The sequence below is a fragment of the Peromyscus leucopus genome, chromosome 18 (genome assembly GCF_004664715.2).
Source record: "Peromyscus leucopus breed LL Stock chromosome 18, UCI_PerLeu_2.1, whole genome shotgun sequence".
NCBI lineage: Eukaryota > Metazoa > Chordata > Mammalia > Rodentia > Cricetidae > Peromyscus > Peromyscus leucopus.
Genome location: NC_051078.1, coordinates 41,483,153 through 41,506,678, shown reverse-complemented (window position 1 = coordinate 41,506,678; position 23,526 = coordinate 41,483,153). Strand labels below are relative to the sequence as shown.

The 23,526-nt window shown below is 39.1% G+C and overlaps 1 protein-coding gene across 2 annotated transcripts in view; it reads right to left on the bottom strand.

Annotated features, from left to right (window-relative positions):
* The window catches only part of LOC114700597 (PARP1 binding protein), a 59,237-nt gene that overhangs the window by 31,543 nt on the left and 4,168 nt on the right, over positions 1 to 23,526 (bottom strand). For both annotated transcript variants that reach the window (XM_028880262.2, XM_037196858.1), the window contains 2 exons: positions 9,862 to 10,092; positions 4,945 to 5,049 (listed from right to left, as the gene is read on the bottom strand). In XM_028880262.2, coding sequence (XP_028736095.1) covers positions 4,945 to 5,049; positions 9,862 to 10,092 — 336 coding nt within the window. The remainder of the gene's footprint in view (positions 1 to 4,944; positions 5,050 to 9,861; positions 10,093 to 23,526) is intronic.

Below are 23,526 nucleotides of genomic sequence, written 5' to 3'. Positions count from 1 at the left end.
TGCATCATATGTATATGTAGTGGCTTGAATGAAAATCCACCACCACCAGCACCACCACCACCACCCCCATCCTGCCCCAGGCTCATATATTTGAATGCTTGGTCCCCAGTTGGTGGAAATGTTTTGGAAGGGTATGCAGGTTTTTCCTGGTTTTATGGAGCTCTGCAGGCGGTACCCTGCAGCTTCAAGTGCCCACCAGCCAGGGAGGAAGCTGAGGGTAGCAGCCACCCAGGCCTTTAGAATTTGCCCCACGTTGGGTGTCAGATATTGATGAAATTATTAAGGCAACTCCACGTAGTTAAAAGGGAGGTTTATTTTGTGGGGTAACTCACAAATGAAGAGATAGGTAACAGGGTCTGGGAAAGTTGTAGCGCAGTCCGGCGGTGTTCTCTGGAGAACTCTGCTCAGTCTACCTCCAGAGTCCAGGGTCCAGGAACCAAGAGAGCCGGCACATCTAGATCTCAGGTCTTCAGGGTCCTCTCTCGGCCCTGCCTTGTAGGCGTGACAGTTACTGAAGCCTCAATGGGGGTTGGAACTTCCAGATCAAAGCTGGAATAGCTACCCACTACAAGCCTACATTTTAAAAGAAAATTTAGAGACAAGCCTTTGGATTATTTAAATGTGCAAATGAACTTAAGCCCCTAAAAGGCTACTGATACCTTAGCAGATGGTCCTACACCCATGCTCATATAGGCCGCACTGTGTGGACTCAGTGGGTTTAAATATACATATTTTAAATATATATATGTACATATATATATAAAAAACATAAAGTTGGAAAGGAAAAGTAGGGATGGGGGACTAAGGGAGGAATTTGATGAGAAGGAACAGTAGATTTGATCAAAGCATATTATATGCATATATATGTGTGTATGTATATATATACATACATTTTTTTCAAAGTCAAACTTTAAGCTTCCACACCTATAACTTGCTCTTTAAGGCTTACAAATTCCATTTCTCTGATCTGTGCCGCTGGGCAGACACTAGGGAAGAGTATCTTGGAGTCCTCACAGATGAAGGGCTTCTTTAAACTCTGGCTGCAGCTGGACTGTGTCCCTCTCATTGTGGTCAGATAACATGGCAGTTATGGTTTCTGGGCTCTTGTATGTGCGAGTTAGTTTTTAAAGCCTCCTTGAAAAAGCAGTCCATAAATACAGTTATGACATCCAGAAGCAAGAACGTAAATTGAAAAAACCCACAAGACTAAAGCTTTAGCAAGGCACCAAAAAGGAGAGTACTATTCTATTTGCTTAATACACCAATTCTATCCATATCACAAAATACTTGCAGTTTCTGGGAGCTAAACAACTTCATTTATCTTCTTGACTGTTTCACGCTTATTTTACTTTAATTTTTACTGAGATGCAAATATCCAACCTTAATTTGAAGTCAAGAATTTAGATGAAAAAAAAATTTTCCTTGTTAAAAACTTCCCTTGCTAACACATAAATGCTTGTATATGACAAATGATTGAACTAAAACTGATATACTGATATAATTTTTTCTTGCTTAATGCCCTGACAAGAGAATATTGCATATTGTATATTACCTCAGAATTTCTAAAGCAACAGTTTAACACTTTAGGGGAAAATAAAATAAGAAAATAAAGTATTTCTTAAATTCATCTTACAGTTCCATGAGAAGATTTTGGTGTGCCATTAGTAAATGTATTTGATAATCAGAATATACCTCTGCAAGACTGCATCCCCAAAAGTCACTTTGGAATTTAAGTAAGCTGATTTCTAAAAACGCCTTTAAGTCAGGCACAAGCCTCAAAGGGTCCTTAGAAAGCAGACAAAGTGCTCAAACTGCAGAGAGGGAAGGAGATGTCTGCGGGGACGGGAACAGCGCTGCAGAACATGGGCACGCTAGAACGGAGAAGGCACAGTCAGACGAGGGCTCTGGAGGCGCCCAGCGAGGAGTGTGCACTTGGGTAACGCTACTTTGGGTGGCTGAACAGTATGAAAGGGTATTTTTTACGTCGTTTTACTGTTTCCTCGAGTTCTGTTTTGAGCTATGTGCTAGCACAACTTCGCTGTTGTGGCAGAGGGAGCATGCGTTCCTCAGAGAATGTCTCCAAAGCTGACTGATCTCTTGACGCTCCCTTGGCACAAATTCCCTGTGATGTGATCATATTCAGTTTTATGTCTTCATCCCCTCACCCCATTAACAAAGAACTCCCTTAAAAGCAGAGATCCGTTAAGGCCTGATTCCCTAAAACTAGCTTTGGTAATGTCAGAGATGGTGTTCCTCCTCAGGATAGTGGGTCCTTGCCCACACTATCGTCTTCAGACTGGTTGTTCTGCCATTTTCATTCACTTCCTGAAAGTCAGGGTCAGTCTGAAAAGCTGGTAAGCTTAATGTGCAAAAATTGGCCCTCACTCAGCTGCCTGTTCAGGCTGTTAAGTGAAGCCTTCATCGGATTTTACAGAAGCTCTCGGTCGTTTTCACACATAAAGAAGGTTGAAAGTGGCATGCTGTTAATGACTGCCTATGTTTGCCTGAAATATCATGATTATAGAAAGCATATTTAATAAGTGAAATATAACCCAAGGCCAGGTAGAGGCTAAGCACATGTTCTACCACTTAGCTATACCTCAAGGCATTCTCGGTGTTTTTAAAATAAAGAAACCATATGGAAATAGTGAAATCCCGTCACTTTCTGAATAGTATAATCCTTGTGACAGCTAGTCTTTTGGGACACTGGTGTATATCTTTAAGTCAAAACGATAAAGCTTACATTTTTTTCACATGCAAGACATTCCTCTTTTTTGAAAGACCACACCAGCAATTACTGTGTCCTCCTTACAGAGTACTTAGGAGAGAACGGAGACACTGGGCTACTGAGGTAGGTGTAGTGCTCACCATCAAGCCTGAAGACCTGAGTGTGATCCCCAGATCACACAGGCTGGGGGAAGGGAGCCAACTCCTACAAGATGTCCTCGGACACCCACAGGCATGTATGGTGCATGCATACATACACACACACACACACACACACACACACACACACACAGGTGCATGCATACATACACACACACACACACACACACACACACACACACAGAGTTTTTAAGAGAAATATCAGAAGCAAGATCTGTAAGACAATACTCTGTTCTCATTTGACATTTTGGAATATACTCATTAAGTAAGAAAATTTTGATTAGTATTTTATAAAGGCTTAGGACAAGAATAAAAAACAAAGAGAAAGCAAGTAAAAAAATTAATTTTAAGCAAGAGAAAATAGTGATAAAAACACTAAAAAGAACTTGGTATTCTGAACAGGAATATTCACGGTAGGCCTGGGATTTTCTTATACCAGAAACAAGAAAATACTCAAAAATCTTACAGGGAATATGGAAAAAAAGACACAGGAGCTAACTTAATGAGGATCCCTCAATTTTAGCATTAAAGTATAGCAAATTTTAAAGCACTGAATAAACAAACAAAGACAAATAGAAAAATTATATATCTAGTTCACCTCTAATGTAGCTCCATCACATCAACTCCTAAATTGATAGAGGAGTTTAAGCAATGACCTTCACAATTTTAGAGAACTGTATTTATCCCATTAGACAAGGTAAAGCTTTGGGTGACTGAAGGTGATTAATGAAGACATTGCAAATAAGAAACTCAGGGCGCTACAAATGCTGGGAGAAAAATAAATACCTGAGTCAGGCAAGAATCATCACTGCATGCATTAAAAAACCTACTGGGTAAAGAAAGGGTTGCTGGAAACGGGATTGCTAGGGTAAAGCCAGAGGACCTTCTCACAGGTCTTTGGTGATGATTGCAAAGTGGAAACTAATTTTTATACTAGAGAGATCGGCCAGTTCAGTACAGCCTGAACTTCTGTTTCCTAATAAAATATTAACACTAAATCTTAACTTACAGCCTTTGTTAGATACAACAAACAAGGGACAAGGTAAAGAACAGCAGAATACTAAGGAGACAAAGGGAAAAGGGAAACAGGGAACCCTTAAAGACTAAAACAGTCAACAGAGACAACAAGTATTTTAGGAGCACATGGAGAAATTAGACATTGGCTTATCCTTCCTTCATTTTCAGGAAATGCATGCTGAAGAATTTCGGGCATACATATGGCACAGGATTTTGGTAACCCTTAAATAAGACAGAAAAAAGGGAAACACGGGGGAAAAAAGTATATTATTAAATCCAGGAAGTGAGTAAGCATTTAGTTGGAAACAGCGATAGAATCTGTTCCTTAAGGTTCAAGCTGCTTAACACCAGACTTCAGAAGAGTCTCTCTCCTGAAAAACTGAGAGGAATTCATGAAATGTGTTAACTTTTTTGGAGTAGATGGCCATGAAAGTGGGATTTCAAAAATACATTCAATAAAATTTTACTCATTTTGCCAACATCCTTAAGCTCTCATCAATGGTGATTCTATTAAACATAGAAACTTTTATAAACAGAGCTCATGGTTAGTTGAGGCAACAGGTACCTAACATAATATTCAGCTAAAGGTAAACCTCATTAGGACAAACCAGCAACCACACTAATTTTGAGTACATACTTGTACAATATACTCTGCCATAAGAACATTATCCATTATGGAACACATCTTCTCAAGAATCAATCATCTAAAACAGCAGATGTGAATTTTACTTAGTAGAAGGTTTAAAAAAAAAAAAAAAAAAAAAGGACAAGCTGAAACTTAACCATGTCTCTGGCGCTGTGGATTGTGCCTGTTTGCTTGGGGCAGTTGGTTACCGTGGCTCAAACCATGAAGATGTGGATTAAGATGACACTTTTACCAATCCCAATGTAATATCCTTTACAAATTCAGCTTTATTTAAACAACTTTAAAACTTGGAAAAAAGAAAAAAAAAAAAAAACAGTGATAACTGCAATGAACCGACAGATTCGTGATCTGAGTGGTCACACCCTGCTTTAAGTGACTGGCAGTGTTAACAGTACCTGTTCACCATCCTGGCTGCATTTCATTGGGGATGCTGGTACGTGAGAATTAGTTTCATCATTTACTGCCCACTGTGTGCCAGACAGAAAATCCCGTAGTTGACTCTGTAAACAATACACAGTACAATAAAGGCATAGGAAACAGACTATTATGTTATATAAAATTCTTCATGTTGTCACAGATAGTCCAGTACCAAGGATTGCTTGACATCTGTGGACAAATATAAATGAACATAACATTTCCTTCTATACAATTCTGCATATTCTCACAAATCCTTTGAAATTGAATGATAAACAATTACTGTGGCTGGAAAGGGACATTCTAGTTCATCTTTTGCTAAATAACAAACATATCTAAATTATAATTCAGTAATAAATTATAACTAAGGAGTTTTATAATATTTAAGAGTCCAGGAATTTTATCAGGCCATATCTATGTATCTTTTCTCATCAATATAGCCTAGAACTTAAACACTAATTATCACTTTCTCTTCAGCTAACAGTTCTATTTATTATGACAAATATATTATTATTTAGTTTTTTCCCTCCTGGGACTACTAGTATCTTCATGTTAAGAACTATAGCTCTACCTCTAAGTTCTTTCAATTTGGTGTTTGTTAGGATACTAATTTTTGTGTCAATACGCCTTTTGTTCTAGGAAATCATAAAACAGCTTATTTTTCATAAAAATTAGAAATTACTTGGAAGTATTTACCTTTATATCATTACATAATAAGTTTTTGTGCTTCTATTTTCCTGGTTTTTTTTTTTTTTTTTTTTTGAAAAGTTAACAGACTTGTATCATTTTTATAACTGGTAATTTTATAACCTCTTAGTAATTATGAAAAAATGAGCCAAATGAACTGTCGGTTTACACAGGAGGACGTTCGTAAAAGTTGCAAACGCTGGAACATCTTACACAGTCGACTCCTACCACCCAGACTGGAGCAGATGGAATGTTGGAGTGTCCGGACAACTGCAGGTGTCCGCCTGCACCTGACCCATTTGTGGGAGATCCCCTGAGTTCCTGAAGGTTGGTAACCCTTCAAAAAACGCTTCTACTTCTGACACAAACTAGAGGAAATACTTTCCCCCCCAACCTGAAGCTTCAGAATCAACATCACCTGCCTCTTAGCACCTCCTAGACCTTACATGTCCTTGGCATCTAGTGCAGGCTGTGAACAAGTCAGTTTTCAGTTTCTCTCGGGAACTGTTTTCTGAGTCTACTCAAGCAACAGGCTTTTGCCTGCATCTCAGGGAAGAGCCTGTGCCCCCGCCCCTGCACCTGAAGAAGGGGTGGATCAAGCCGGGGAGAACGGATGGGGCAGGCACGCTAGGGTGCTTACGGTTTTACAATAAAGGAACAAGCGCTTCTGGATAGAGTGAGTGGTACAAACATTTATAAGAGTAATGCCAGTTTTACATTTAATGATCATGTGTCCAAAAAACGCAAAAGTCTGTGCCCTGTGCGGGCCTGGGAGAAGGGCTCTGGCTGGTCTTCTGTGGTAAACTGACGCTCCTGGCTCGCTGGTTTCTTAGCCTCGGTTTCTATAGTGAGGTGGTGCTGCGCGGCTTCCTCGAGGTTCTGAAGCAGGCCAATTTCCCACTGCCTCACCCGCTCCATGGTAGCTGCCACCTTCGCGGGGTCTCGCCTCCCCCTGCGGGTTTTGTGGAAAACCTTGGGCAACGTTGAGTTTTGAGACCCGCCTGCAAGAGACTCTGGCTTCTGCTGAGGATGTTGGGCCAATGAGGCTAACGCTGAGGGATCTTCCGCAGGCGCCGGGAGATCCTGGCAGGGCCTTAACTGTCCATGGGGCCGCTTGGAAGCCCTAGAAATGGGCTTCCTTTTCCTAGAGGCTGCTGGGGCGTCGGCCTCTGCCGTGTGGATGGGGATGTCCTGGGAAAGGTCTGAAGGCACCAGGCGTCCACCTCCCACACTCTTCTCACAAAGGTTCAGGGCATCTCCTGCAGGTCTCTGGCTACAGCTAAGTGTCGGAGCTTCCTCAGGAGTCCTGTGCTGTCCGAGTCTTTTTGAGCGTGGCCTCATCAGGAACAGTGGGCTCTCTCCCAGCTGCAGTCAATGTAGGAATCTGCACCCCGGTGTCCTCCCTGCAGCCTGGACAGTTGGAGCTCGTGCCTGTGCCGGCCCTTGCTGACACTCTAGCATCAGTACGTCACTCCCACGGTGCCCCCAGCAAGCTGGCTTCTTTGTTAGGTAAGACCTAGCAAGGCTTGAGTTCATGTGTTATCCCTGGATTTCTTTAAGTACTTGAACAGTTCTGTGTATTTAAGGCGTTCTTCCTCCCTCCAGCAGCTCACTTTTGTTGTGAATGTGTTACCACGGACTCATCCTTCTCTGGTCGATGGTAACCCTCGACTGGGTTGCTGTTTCTCTTGATTGGCTCCTTCAGGCTCTCTCTGACATGACATTTCTCCAAGTAATGAAAGGTGCCATGGTCTCTGTGCTCCTCTGAGCAGCCGAGCAGCCGGAGAAGAAAGTACCAAAGAGGCTGTCAGTCACCTGCTGAGGAAGTCTGTGTTCTCCCAGGCCTTACCAACAGGGAATAATAGAACTACTTCTCAGCTAGAGAGACGGAGAACCCTGCCGGCCCACAGAAAACATCTGTTGATCTTGTCCTGAGGGTTCACAGATCTCTGTGCCTACGCTCTTCTGAGATCTACCCTTCTGCTGGCCATAGCTCACTGATACTGTGGTCCACATACTTTAAGTTCACGTGAAAACAAATCTGTCCCAAACCTCTCTCCCTGATATTCCAGTTAGAACCCAAAGCCTTATATGCTCCCAGGTGAAGAATTATAAACTAGGGAGTAAAGGTTCAAGTTACTACCTCTCCAGAACTACTACATCTTTGTCTATCTTAATTCCCAGTAATATCTGCATTATTTAAATTACAACAAGAAACAAAGCAACCTTATTAAGGCCATGAAGACTTAAGAGCATGAAAACCAGAACTATTTGGAATATTCTGATATTTAACTTTAAAGACACAGTCCAAACTAATTAGGGATACATTTAAGACACTTTAGAAAAAAAATCAACCCAAGATACACATTGCTGTACAATTTTGTTGCTGGTGGAAATTCCCTTGGAGAAAACAAGTATCAGAGACTGAGTTGTTAGAATTCCAGAGTCTTCTTCATGAACGACCATCATGGCAGCTTTCGTTTAATTTTTGGTGTTCTGCAGAGACACATTAACATTTGCAGACAATCCTCCACATAGCTAGCCTGAAGAGCAACCTTTACATGTCTCATTCGCTCAGTGAGGAAATGTGTTACAGAACCTAAGATGGAGAAAGCACGGGATGAAAACAATGTGCCCAAGATTTCAGGCATGTTATCTTTCTCATTTCTACAACTCAGTGCTTACATACGATCAGCTGTATACATCAACTATGTGAGAGGGTTAGTCAAAACTCAGCCCTATAAGCAAGAAAATTAAAAAAAAATCATCTTGCAAGGTGTTGCACGTGGCCACAAAAGAGCACATGTGCAGATGTGCTTGAAGAAGTTATAATGGGCGAAGGTTTGCAGGATGCACCAACGGAGAAAAGACGACAAGCCGCCAACATCCATTCTCCCTGACAGAATGAATGCCTGCTGTCCCCCTGCTACACTGCTACTGTGAACAAAGACCATGTCCTCCACGCTCCCTCAGCTAAGCTTTAAGCAATTCGACTGAAGCAAAAGAGCTGCTTTTTCTTAAAAGCAGAGTGCCATTCCCAGTCCTACAGCCTCCCTCCTGCAAAGAGCATTGTCTAATGCTGGACCGTGAACAGCTACCTTTGGCCATTTTATAGGGGGTAAAGTAAACCTCTACTTTCTCCACATACATTTTTATACTAGAGATTTCTATTACAATGAACTTAAATACTATTCCTAATTACCATATGAAAAGAGCTTAGTATCTCACAAAATACAGTAAATAATTCCTCCTAAGTCCAGCTATAGTTATTCATCCATTATCAACATTTACTTACTACTTTATTGGCATACAGAAAATATTAAGTATTTTCAACACTCAAAAAATAAAACCTGCACATATACAAATAGATTCTAAAATATTTTATCAAACGAATTTATCAAACGAATCTAAAGGACACTATAGCTTTTAAATTCATACTTTATTAAAATAAATATGCTTACACAATGAAGGCTATTATCTCATAGACATTATATTATTCTATTCTCTAATAGTAATATATGGCATGTCTATCTAAGAAGCTATTAAATCATGTAAAAGAACTGTAACAATCACTTTATACAATACACACCAAATAAACAGATATACATTCAACAAAGAAGAAAAAAAGTTATAAACAGGCAATCTTTGATCTCATTTGAAAGAAACCTAGTATTTGGAAGTTATTTCTTTGCCAAATTTTTATTTATTAAGAAAAATGTTCTTATATCAAATAACAATACCATAAGCCCAACAAGATTTATCTTTTTCTTTTTTTAAAAAAAGATTTATCAGTGCTCTATCTGCATGTATACCTTTATGCCAGAAGAGGACATCAGATCCCACTATAGATAGTTGTGAATCACCATATGGGTGCTGGGAATTGAACTCAGGACCTCTGGAAAAGCAGCCAGTACTCTTAACCCCTGAGCCATCTCTTCAGCTCCCAATAAAACTTACCAAAAGTATGTCTTTCAAGTAAAAACTAGCCTTTAAGTAGCTAAACTTTCCATTTCTAGCATGATTGAAAAAGAAAAAAAAATTAAGTTATTAAATCTTTTGCTTCTACCCACTACATTACTACTGAAAACAAAGACTATAGCCTCTGCCTTCCCCAATATTTTTAAGACTAGTAACTCTATCTATAGTTTCAAATAAAAGTAATTGACTAAACTTAAATTTGATTAAAGTAGAATTGTTTTTAAAATACTTACTGAAGATATCATGGTATTCTCACAATTAGAAGTCAAGTTGCTACATTTCTGATAAACATCAATCAGATCTAGCATATTACTATTCTTCAAGAAATCATCATATGTTTTCTTAATGTCTTCATAATGATCAACCACTTTTATATTTTCAGTGGGCAAGTTCAGTTTTTCATGTAAGAAGTATTTCCATGTCAGTAAGACATCGCTGAGAGAGACTGTAAATTCTCCACTGTGCTGAAAGAGATGCAAAAAAAGAAAGGATAAATTTGAGTGCTTTAACACTTCAGTGTCCGTTTATCTGGTGGCTTATAATTGATATGAGACATACAAATAGCATTCTTTTATAGTAAACATAAAAGCTGTGAAAATTTGATAAAATATATACAAGTAGGCAAGTTTGCAGATAAAAATTTGGTAAATGGGGTCAGGCATATTGAAGGCACACCTTTAATCTCAATACTTGAGAGGCAGAGGCAGGAGAATCTCTGAGTTCAAAGCTAGCCTGATCTACAGAGCAAGTTGCAGAACAGCACAGAAAAATCCTGTGCACAGAAAGACAAAACAAAAATAAATAAATAATAAATAGAGAAAGAAAAAAAGAAAAAAATTTCATAGATGTGTAATCAATGTTTCCTCTCTCAAAGTCCCCTGTATCTTTTACTCAAAGTAAAAGGATGGGTGCAAAATTAACTGTACTTAGCTAGAGTGTTTTTAATCTCTTTATAGTCCCAATGCCATGATCAATTCCCACATAACAAAATATATTCCAAATACCGGCTTTAAAATTCAGTCATAGTGTTCAGGTCATTATTATTATGACTTATTTCTATTTTGTTACTATTACAGAGAAAGAAAAGTATCAGTGCAAAACTCGGGGCCTGGAAAGATTTTTGTTTCTTCCCTGGTCCTACATACACTAAATTATAGTAACTAAGTACTAAAAATCAAGTTATGCTTATTTCTATGAGTAGTCATATGCCATTAATCAAGCAAATTTATTCTTTTATTTTTTGGCTTCTATTTGTTGTTGTTGTTTCTGGAAGAAACTGAAAGATTGTGATTTAACTACACTAGTATGTAGTTGATAAGAGACCTAATACCATTACCAACAGGTTGCAGGTCAATATTTATCTAAGTATAAGAGCTTTCCTTAAAGTATCTCCCTGGGTAGCAACATGATAAATTTTCAGCAGACATGCTTGCTTTTTATTCAATGCATCCTTCTCCCACAGAGTATGCAAGATATTAATAATGGTTACTTCCAGAACACACCAGCCTTAACTTATTAAAAAATTCTAACTTCTCATTTTCAATTCAGCATGAATAAAAAATATTTTTGAGTATCCATATGTGGGCCTGTGAAATGTAATATGTGCTGCTTTCCACGATTAAATTTCGCCCAGTTTCTGCTAACACTAAGACTTTTACTGTAGTTCCTTTTAAAGAAGGGTAGGTAATTAAGTAGATAGCAACTGTTATTCTCTAGAACTAAATCTTACTTAATCAAGAATAAGTCAAAGAAATCAATGTATCCAAAACAACATATATATATATATATATATATATATATATATATATATATTTGAATTATTAAAAATCTGTATCTTTCTATCTTTTATGGTAACTGGTCATATATGTTATTTGAGATCCAGATTTAAGACATGTTTAAAATGTCTTTTAAAACTTAACTCTTTACTTAGCCATACTGAGACAATAAACTGTCCCTATTGTCTTAGGATAGAGACCTGTTATATCACAAATATTTAAGTCAACTGTAATATATGAAGCTCACTGAATGACCCCTACCATTAACTCTCAAACTTTAAATATATAACCCAAACATAAGCCAGATTATTTCCCAGCACCATATCAAAAATTAGATATTTTAATACTTCCTAATCCCTTAAACATTACAAACTAGTACACTTTTAAGTGATATAAAACAAATTCAGTGAGTTTCAACACTAAATTGATTTTTCTCAAAAATTTCCAAAATTTTTTTAGTATGACAATTTTTATACTAGAAAAAAATTTAAGATTTCTTCCCTAAAGAAAGCATACAACTTATTCTCCTTGGGTTGACTAGAGATAGTTAAAGTGAAATTATGCAAGTTCATGATCTCATATATTACTTGATTAAAAGTGTTTCATACTGGGATTGTAAAAAAAAAAAAATTAAAGCCAACTAAAAAGGCATTCCAGATTCAATTTTTATCAGGTGCCCATCATGACAGAATACTAAGTTATGATTCAAACCAGTGACAACTGATTGAGAGAATAAGTGGTCAAATCAGAAAATGTTTGGCTTGCTATGAAAACATGCCAGCTGACTAATGTATGAAGCAAGGGCAAATGTTCAATTCTTTAATTCTCCTATGGACATGAGTTATAGTTCATAAGAACAAAATGAAAACTGTAACAATTACACTTCTCTTTGAGAACTTCAAATATCAATACTACATATACATTATTCCTGCCCCTTTCCCTGCTCCATTTTCTCCTGTGCCCCCAAATTCATTATCTTGTCTTTATTATTGTTAAACATACAAACATGCTGGCTAGTCTTACATCAACACACAAACTACAGTTATCTGAGGGAAACTCAACGGAGAAAATGTCTCCATAAGGTCCAGCTTAAAGGCATTTCCATAATTATTGATTGATGGGGAGGGCCCAGCCAATTATGGGTGGTTCCATATCGGAGCTACTGGTCCTGGGTTCTATAAGAAAGCAGGCTGAGCAACCCATGGGAAGCAAGCCAGTAAGCAGCACCCCTCCATATCCTCTGCATCAGCTCCTGCTTCCAAGTTCCCACCTGTTATGCCAGATCTCGGGGACCCCCAAAAGACCACCACAGAGACCAAATCCTTCATATAAAAGCAAAGAGCCTTTATTATCTTTAAGCTCTGAGTGTCGGACAGACAGAGAAACCTGAGCTCAGGTGGGGCAGAGTTTTTAATCATAGCAGAGGTTGGGGTGAGGGGATTTCCAGGGTTCGGGGCCCTGATTGACTGACAATTGTATAGGTGTAAAACAAAAATAGGTGTGTGCTAGACTCAGGGACATCTGGCCACTTATCTAATGGCTGCAATGTTTAGGATGTCAGGTACTTCCTTGCCCCTGGGTAGATCCCTGGGTGGATCCCTGGGTGGTGTCAGCTTAAGGCTTTTCCTGGATCTGGGTGTTGCCTGCCAGTAAGCCTGTCACAGAAGCTGTGTCTAGGCCCCTAAGCCTGTCATGGAAGCTGTGTGGTCAAGCTGTTTTGGGGCCCTCCACACCAGCCTGTTTGAGTTCCTGTCCTGAATTCCTTCAATAATAAGCAGCAATATGGAAGTATAAGCCAAATCAACTCTTTCCCCCTCAATTTGCTTTTTGATCATGGTGTTTCTGAGAGGGCCAGGCAAATATCATGACAGCCTGCCCAAATAACTCAGTCAAGCAGGCCTCAGTCCCTGCTTCTTGGAACTGAATAGGCAGTTTCTGAGGAAGTGCCATGAACAAAGGTCAATCAATCTCCAACACCCCTGACAAGGACGAGGAGGCCTGGTGCATGCTATACCAGGCCTGAGCCAGCCCCCATAGTCAGCCTGAGCCACAACAGCTCAAGGTGATAGCCAAATAAGGACAAAGCCTGGGACTTGTCCTGTCCCAAAATGGAAAAGGCTGTAGCCTTAACCAGCTCCTGACTAGCCCCAGCCAATTAGAATGTGCTATTATGATAGCTACTTGCTTAAGCCAGTCATATCTGAAATTACCTAGCTGCCCTAGGCACTCCCCTTGGTTGTGATTAAAAGGAGTCCACATGTCTCTCTTGGGGTGATCACCATTTTGCCTTTGTGTAAAATGGCTGGCCCCAGCATGCTGGAATCTTTCTCAAGATAATAAACACACTTGCTGATTGCATACGTGGATAGTAGTGGTCTTTTGTGAGACTTCTCCAGGACACTTACAGTTTCACCATGGCAATAGAAACCCTAAGGTAACATACATATGTATACACAACCTAATAAGTCCATTTAGCATTGTTTGAATGTACATATGTCCAGGGATAACCACTTGGTATAGGGCAAGCTATGCAGAAGAAGCTCACCCCTGAAGAATACTGATTGTCCCTCTCTTAAAAGCAATTGACTTCCCATCTAGGGAAGAGACTTTTGGAATTTCCCCAATTCACACTAGGTCAGAGTTGTAATTATGCAAATCACATTCAGGCAAGCATATTGTTGAGATTTCTGGGTGCAGTTTACCTGTCGTACCTAGAGGACACTATCTAGTGGAATCACATGTTTTAAGAGCACTTACACTCTGATTATATATCAAAATTAGTTTAGGATGGCTCTACTTTTAAGTAAAATTTAAAATTTTAATTAATTTGACTTCATTTGGTACCATAAGAGAAAAGAGCATTGGTTAATTAATTCTGTGAACTTGGTTATGTAAAATACCACAACTCTGTTTCTCTGGTTATAAAATAAGATTGCACATCTATTTTTGTCTCTTTCCCCTTTCAAGGTAAAATAATTCTTGAAATGGTGGTCAGTAAATGTATAATGTTAAACCTGTTTATTCTTATGTGTTAGGTCATCTTGGAATCTAATAGTTTATTGTGGGTGCTCTAATAATTGCTTTGTACAAAGTTATTAAGTACCTTTGTTTCATGCAATGAAACATAAGTAACATGCTTTCACCTTATGTAAGGTGACAAACATCCTATTACAGAATAATTGTGAGACAGATTCGAACTCTGAAGCCATTTCTAAAGAAAAGGCCCAAACAGCAAGTGCTCCCCAGTGAAGTAAAAAACATTTGCCAGAGCATGAAGTCAAAGGTCCCCAATGCAGAGATGGAGGAGATGCAGCAGTGAGCGAAGCTTTGCTGTGCAAGGGTGAGGACCTGAGCTGGAATACAGGCACTGTGTAAAGCTGGGCAATTAGCCCTGTCTATCATCCCAGATGGGAAATGAAAATGAACAACTGCTCAGAATAACTAATCAATGAATTGCCAGTTGAAACAATGAGATTTCACCTCACGTCTTTTAGAAAGGCTGTCAAAAAAGATGAAATGTTATTCATCTCCCCCTTCCCTTTCCTCCCTCCAAATGTAATCTTCCACCATTTTCCTTCACTTCTTAATTGTTCATAAGAGTGTGTGTGTAGGTGGGTGTGTGGGTGTGTGGGTGTGTGGGTGTGTGGGTGCGTGGCTGGCTGGCTGGGTGGGTGGGTGCGTGTTCCTAAATACATAAATACAACCTGTTTGTTCTGTATTGTGTTACCTGTCTGTATCTTTTCAGAACTGACCATTTTATGAAACTGACTGTTTCTCCCACTCTCAGGATTCCTTAGCTGCCTGCAGTTTCTGTCTAAGATTGAAGCCCTTAGTGACCTCTGTCCACTCCACATTAGCAAATCTATTGGTATTGTCCTTGTTCAGGTCACACTGGTAAGACTTTGTAGATATAGCCTCTGACATTTCTAGGAGACACAAGCTCACAGCAAAATCTGTGATTTTGTCTTTTACAATCTTTCCTCCTTTTCTTCTGACATGTTTCCTGGGCCTAGATTCCTCTCCAGCATTTGATGTCAATCTTTTATATTTTGGCCATTCTGATAGGTACAAAGTGGTATCTTGTTATCTTTAATTCTCTAATGACATACGATGGTCAACATCTTTTTGTATGTTTAGTGTTTGAATATGTCCTGTAAGGTATTTCACAGCTTTTAACAATTTATTTATTTATTTATTTATTTATTTATTTATTTATTTATTTATTTAAAGAGATGAAAGGTAAGAAATATTGAAGATGTGGAGAAAGAAGAACTGCTATATTCTACATAAATATGCAAATTAGTATACCCTTTATAGAAAAGCAGTGTGAATGTTCCTTAAATATTTTGAACTATATGCACCAAACATACATACATTCAATTTCATAAAACAAGTACTACTATATATATAGACAGAGATTAACCCCAAACATAATAGTGGATTATTTCAATGCCCTATGCTTATCAATAGACAAGGTACTTGACAAAAAATAAACATCTGAGTTAAATGACATTTTAAACCAAATTGATATAACAAATATCCATAGAACACTCCATCCAAATACTGCAGAATGATGAGGCTTTCTCTAAAATCAGTCATAACAGGACACAAAGCAAATCTCAGCAAATAAAGGAACCTAAAATAACTTTTATATTCTGACCACAGAGAAACAAAAAAAAGAAATCCACAGCAAGAACAACTACAGAACATACACAATCTCACACATTTTGAACACATAATCAGATGATGAGTAGGTTACTGAAGATCCAGAAGATCCTAGAAATGAATGACTATGAAAACAGCACAGTGAAAGCTATGCGATACAATGAAGTCAATCTTAACAGGGTACTTTATAGTTACAGCTACCGATACTAAAACACCAAACAGATTAAAAAGAAGCAAAAGTGCATGTCAGGGACTTGGGAAAACAAGAAAGGTCCAAACCCAAAATCAAGAAATAGAAATAATTACAAGCAGAGCAGAAATGAATGAAAAGGAAACATTTTTTTAATGCATAGAGTCAATGAAACAAAGTGTTGGTTCTTTTTAAAAGATAAATATTCAAAAACTCTTAGCCAAACTAACAAAAAGAGAAGATCCATATTAATAAATTTAGAGATTAAAAAAGGAAATATTACAACAGATAGCAATGAAGTCATTGGATATAACTTAAAGAGTTACATTCCACAAGCCTAGAAAATTTCAAAGAAATTGATTACCCACGAAAATTAAACAAAGATGAGATAAGCAATTTTAAATAGATCTACAGCAAACAAGGAGAATAAAGCAGCAATAAAATGATTTCTCAACAACCAAAAAGCCCAGGCCCAGATAGATGCACTGCAAAATTCAAGATTGAACTTAATGAACTGACATGGATATTTTTCAAACTATTCCATAAAATTGAAAGGAAAATGAGCTGATGGAACTGTTTTTATGAAGCCAGTACTATCTTCATACCAAAACTAGAAAAAAATACAACAACAACAAAAAATTCAGACCAATTTCTATGATGAACATAGATGCAAAACTTCTCAATGAAATGTTTACAAATAGAATTAAAGAACTCATTAAAGATCTGCCACCATAGTCAAGTTGGCTTCATTCCAGAGATGCAGACATGCTTCAGCAGAAGCAGTCAATAAGTGGACTACGTCACATGAATGGACCCATGGACAGAAATCCCATGAGCATCTCATTAGATGCAGAAAAGGCATTTGACAAAATCCAACATCTCGTTATGATAAAAGCACTAGATAGACACGAGGAACATCTCATCATAATAAAGGTTACATAAATATACAAAATAAAGTATACAAAAAAAACAATTGACAACATCATACTAGGTGGAAAAAAATCAATTTTCAAGAAAATTGCAAACAAGAGTATCCATTTTCTCCACACTTAATTCAGTGTTTGAAGTCTCTGCTAGAGAGAGCAGTAAGGGAAGGAAATAAACAGCTACAACTACAAAGGGAGAAGTCAAAGTGACCTTATCTGCCAACGATATGATTTTATACAAAAACAAAGACAAAATACCCTGGAGCCACTGCATTGGCTCAGCTGGTAAAGAAAGGAGCCTGCCACACGAGACTGATGACTTGAGTTCAATGCCCAGAACCCACAATTTAGGAGTGAACAGAGTGATTTCCACACTCACAGCATGGCACAAGTGCACTTGCACACATGTACACACACAAGTGCACGTACACACACACACACACATGCTGTGGGATGTTCTGTATGTCCTGTGGGAGCCCGTTCTTGAGTTCCTCGTGGCTTTGCCCAGCAGGTCCATATAGAGGATGATTAGGACCACGGGCCTGAGTGCAGGTGTCTGAGATGGTCTGCACTTGGCTGTGCTGGGGATGGTCTGTATGTCAAGTTGTTCTGATTGATCAATAAATAAAACCTGATTGGCTGTGGCTAGACAGGAAGTATAGGTGGGACTAACAGAGAGGAGAAATAAAAGAACAGGAAGGCAGAAGGAGACTGCCTGGAGCCGCTGCCAGGACAAGGAAGATGTAAAGTATCGGTAAGCCACGAGTCACGTGGCAAGGTATAGATTTATGGAAATGGATTAATTTAAGCTATAAGAACAGTTAGTAAGAAGCCTGCCACGGCCATACAGTTTGTAAGCAATATAAGTCTCTGTGTTTACTTGGTTGGGTCTGAGCGGCTGTGGGACTGGCGGGTGACAAAGATTTGTCCTGACTGTGGGCCAGGCAGGAAAACTCTAGCAACACACACACACATGCACACACATACACACAAATAATAATAACAAATAAAATATATTTTAACAGATCCTAAAAACCCCATCAGAAAGCTCTTTCACTTGCAGCAGAGTGGCGGGATTCAAACTTAAAACAATTAGGAGCCTTCCTATTTACTAATGGCAAACCGCAGAGAAAGAAATTGGAGAAGCAATCTCATTCACAATTGCCTAAAAACACATGCATGCCAACGTAACAGAATAAACCTAATCGTGGAAGCAAAAGACCTCTACGATGAAAACTGTAAAACGCTGAAGAAAGAAATCAAGATGCTAGAAGAAGCCGGGCGTTGGTGGCGCACGCCTTTAATCCCAGCACTCGGGAGGCAGAGTCAGGCGGATCTCTGTGAGTTCGAGGCCAGTCTGGGCTACCAAGTGAGCTCCAGGAAAGGCGCAAAGCTACACAGAGAAACCCTGTCTCGAAAAACAAAACAAAAAAAAAAAAAAAAAAAAAAAAAGATGCTAGAAGATGGAAATATCTCCCAAGAAAGGCAGGCAGCTGAGTGAGAGAGCCACTCCATCCGCTTCGTTACACAAAGCCAGAACCTCTTAAAATCAGCAGTCTTTTTATGACCACTAGGAAAAAAAATTCCTCCCACAAGAATGTAATGGGAAGATTCCACAGAAGTGATCTGGAAGCAGCTTCAGTACTGTGTCTTTTTTGGGTACTCTTCACTCAGATTTTTCCCCAGTAATTATTTTTTATGCTAGTAGAAGACACTAAATTCAATGTAGAATATCAGCATAGTAAAATTTTCTGAAATTAACAACTATACTGTGATCATACAACAGAATAACATTAGATATGAAAGGTAGAGGTTGAAGTTTTTAGAAATAAAAGTTCAAGCTGTCTGATACTTCCTATCAAATGATTCATAAAGAAGAATATAAGTATTTATATTCATATATAGTGCTATATATGCATATAAGTATTTTTACCTATATGTTTGTATATGTGCACATACATATTAAAAAATGAAGAGGAACTGGGTGGTGGTGGCTCATACCTTTAATGCCAGCACTCAGGATTCAGAGACAGGCAAATCTCTAAGTTCAAGGCCAGCCTCGTCTACAGAGCAAGTTTCAGGAAGGTCAAGTTTCAGGGCTACACAGAGAAACTCTGTCTTGAAAAACCTTAATTAATTAATTAATTAATTAATTAATTAAAACATGAAAAGGCAAGGCCATGGAGACAATAAAAAGACAGTGATTGCCAGAACTGATGTACTGAATGAGCAGACTTAAATCAACTAGCCTCCAATAAGAGATGAGTATCACCCACCGTGGGAAAAAATGACATCATGCAATCTTCCAAAGGCAATGCTTTCTGAGGAACACAGTCATCATCTGTAACTTGTTCCACTCAAAAACGTTTACTATGTACAAGCTAACAATTAAAAATTCAGTATTGAGGGGCACTCTCAAAATAAATGACTGCTAGTCCTACAAGTGTCAGAGGTATCTGTCCTACAGGACAGAAAGGCTGCTCACAATAAAGGACATGAAGACATACTAACTAACACAATTCCATGATCTTGAATTAGGGAAAATTTGTTAAAAGTCATGATGTTCTAAATGAGAAATGTCCTTCCTAGGGTCATGCATTTGAACACTTTGTCCCCTGTTGGTGGCACTATTTGGGGGAGATGATGGAACTTTTGGGGGGTTACAGCATTGCTGGAGGAAATTCGCCACTGGGGATGCACTTTGGGAGGGAGAGCCTCGCTCCACTTCCATTTTCCTCTCTGCTTCCTGCTCAGGCCACCTGTGCCAACATGGACTTCCCCTCCGGAAGCATGAGCCAAAATGAACTCTTCATGAACTGCTTCTGGTCACAGCAACAAAAAGTAACTGAAAAACAAGGGTCTATAGTCCAATTTCACTAAACAGTCTTTAAAGTATAATAATCAAAATATACACAGGCAAAAGAGACTAACACTAAGATTAAGTGCCAAACATTGTAACATTTAAAAGAATGTGTAAATGTGGCAAATGTTAGCATTCTGACCCGCCCCTTGGAGATTTGCCCAGTGTACAGAGGTAAAGTCCCCTTGAAGAAAGAGAACTGCCCCTCCCCCTCTCCATTCCCAGGAGGTGTATGCACCCGCGACCCCTTTCCTTCTCTCCTCTCCCTCTCTGTCTCTCTCCCTCTCTCTCTCTCTCTCTTTATATATCTTTCTCTCCATCTCTCTATTATAATAAACTTATTTCCACGTGGATGCAGTGCCTGGGGTAAGAGTGACTGTCTGCCGCTGAATCTGCCTGGCATGTTTCCCTGCACACGTGGGATACCCTGGCCCAGCGCAATATCCTAACAGCAAATGTTAGAAAATTGTGAACTAAAATAGAAGGCATGCAGGAATCAATGCACTATTCCTTCAGTTTTCCATCAATTTAACGTTTATTTCCAAATCACAGAGTAAAATAAGTACTACTTCAATTTACCCCTGAGCAACCATGGCTAAAAACAAAGACTAGAAGAACTGGACATGCAAACGCCACCACCCACTTCTTCAGTACCCCGTCCCTTTAGGATTTCTAAGCTCCCACGGGCAGCACTTCACACGCTGGTGTCCCATCCTCGTCTTACCCCTTTCTCCTTTACGTAGTCAATCCTGTTCCTTCCTTTATCTCCAACTTTGTCACTCTTACCAAATCAAGTGCTTGCTTTCAGAGCCCCATGTACTTCTCATAACTAGTATTTGAATTTATTTGCATAACTAACTGCATAACGTCATCTTCACCTTTGAGTGACAAGGCAGGATTCAATGCCCCAGCTCACCATTCTAACTCCAACACTTAACACAATGCCTAGAACACAGTCAATGCTTAAAATAAAGAGCTGTGCCTGCAAATGCAGCCTGCAGCCTGCTAGGCTGAAGCAGGAGTAATGAGAAAAGCACATGCAAGGACCCCCAGGGTGGGGATTCCCTGGCACATTTGGGAAACAGCAGGAGCTGTGTGAAATTCCCCATCTTTGCCCTAATGGTAGATGATACTTGTCCTGCTCCTGAAACTGCCACAAGCTCTCTACCTCAACCCCTATTACTCCTCAGCTTGCGTCTTTATATCCCCGCAGCATTTATGATGACCTAAAATGCTCCTGTTTTGAGTAGTAGCTGCTCTTTTCCACAATATTAACTTTGTAACATCAGTGTCTTAGTTAGGGTTTCTATTGCTGTGAAGAGACACCATGACCACGGCAACTCTCATAAAGGAAAACGTTTAATTGGGCTGGCTTATTATTATTATCATCATGGCAGGAAGCATGGTGGCGTGCAGGCATACATGGTGTTGTAGATGGAGCTGAGAGTTCTACATCTTGATCCTCAGGCAGCAGGAAAGAGAGTGAGCCACAGGAGGCCTCAAGGCCCACCCCATAGTGACACACTGCCTCAACAAGGCCACACCTCCTAACAGTGCTACTCACTATGGGTCAAGCATTCAGACACATGAGTCTATGGGGGCCATACTAATTCAAACCACCACAACCGGGGAGTTTCTAAATTGTTGTATTTCCAATGTTTATAATAATATCTAAGATAAAATAAAAACTCAATAAATATTTTTAACAAATACATAAGATATAAGTTGCCAAAATTCTTCTCCATTCAAAATTATCTACATAGTGATTTAAATAAGCAAAACTTCCAACTCTCCATGCAAAGGCAAAACTGTTAGAATTTGAATATGAAATGTTTCCCATGGTTTTAGGCACTGAACACCTGGCCTCCAATATGTGTCACTACTTTGGAAGGTGCTAGAAACTTCAGGAAGTGAGGGCAAGATGGAGAAAATAAGTCACTGGGGGCATGATTTGAAGGTCCCTTTCTGTCTGCCACCTGCCTATCATGAGTCGAGTAGTGGTTACCATCCAGTCTCACTGTCGGGATGCAATGCCTCACCATGTACCCTGAAGTAATGGAGCAAGAACGAAGGACTGAATTAAGACCTGAAAACCATGAGTCACAGTAAGTTCACCTCTCCCTTTACTTCCCTCAGGCATTTGTCACAGTGAGAGAAAAACAAGGAAACTAACACACTATCCTTTGATATAAGACGATAACCATCCTAATTTTTAGGTGTTAAAATAATTTTCCTTTTTCAAAGAATGGTCATATTATATACCAACTGGGTTTTTTTTTTCCTTTTTCCTAAATGGTTTTTATTTTCTGTTAATGTCTAATACTTTTTGAAGATTTATTGGTCTGTGAAACTAGAAGTCTGGAAACTCCTGATATGTCAGATTAAAATAATTCCTAAAAATGTCATTTCACTATCCATCCCAAGGTACTGAGGCCAGTGTACTCTTCCATAGTCCAGCCAGTATCTTGATCTCCCTGAACTCTACTTCAGAACTGATTACCCCTCCTCTAAACCCTCCCTTTCTTTTCTCCCTTCCCTGAACCTTCCTCTCTTTCTATCCAGGATCTATCTAAACAAAGAAGCCTTTCTTTACCACCTGAGCCTGCATCTAACCCACAGCCATCTCTTGCGGAAGGTCGGTGGGCCCAAAGCTCCCTCCAACAGAATCCCTTTGTAGAGATTTCCTAAAAGATAGTTTCTAGCAGGTCAGTGAAGACTGGATTAGGGCAACAAGGCAACAACTTTGGTTGTTTTTTTTTTTTTTGGTTTTTTTTTTTTTTTTTTTTTTTTTTTTTTTTTTTTTTTTTTTTTGTATGTTGGTTGGTTGGTTGATTGGTTGGTTGGTTGGTAGTGCTGGAGACTGAAATAGCACCTCCCATGTGCTAGGGAAGAACTCTACACTGGGCTTTCCCCAGCCCTTTTTTACGTTATTTTGAGACAGAGTCCCAAAGGCCCAAGTCATGGGCTGGCCTTGAACTCACCTTTAGTCCAACTAGGCCTTGAACTTCTGACCATCCTGTCTGTCTTAGGAGTAGCTGGGTTTACAAGCCCATGCCACCAAGCTCCAATGAGCCAGTATTTAAAAAAAAAAAAAACTCCCAAATGATTTTGATGCATAAACTGATTTTTTGTTTGTTTGTTTCTCGAGACAGTTTCTCTGTGTAGCCTTGGCAGTCCTAGAACTTACTCTATAAACCAGGCTGGCCTTGAACTCAGAGATCTGCCTGCCTTTGAGTGCTGTGACTAAAGGCATGCACCACCACTGCCCAACCTAAACTGATTAAGAGTTCATAACCCAAACAACAGTGCTGAAACTAGACATAAAATACTTTACATTCAATAAAAATTATATGTGCTCCTCGAGAGCTTCTTTTAGAGAACAAAGGAATAACCATTAAATAGGAATACATATAACCTTAAGTGTTGCAGATTTAATCTTTATGTTTTTTCATTAAATATCAAATGTGTACATTCCATGTTCA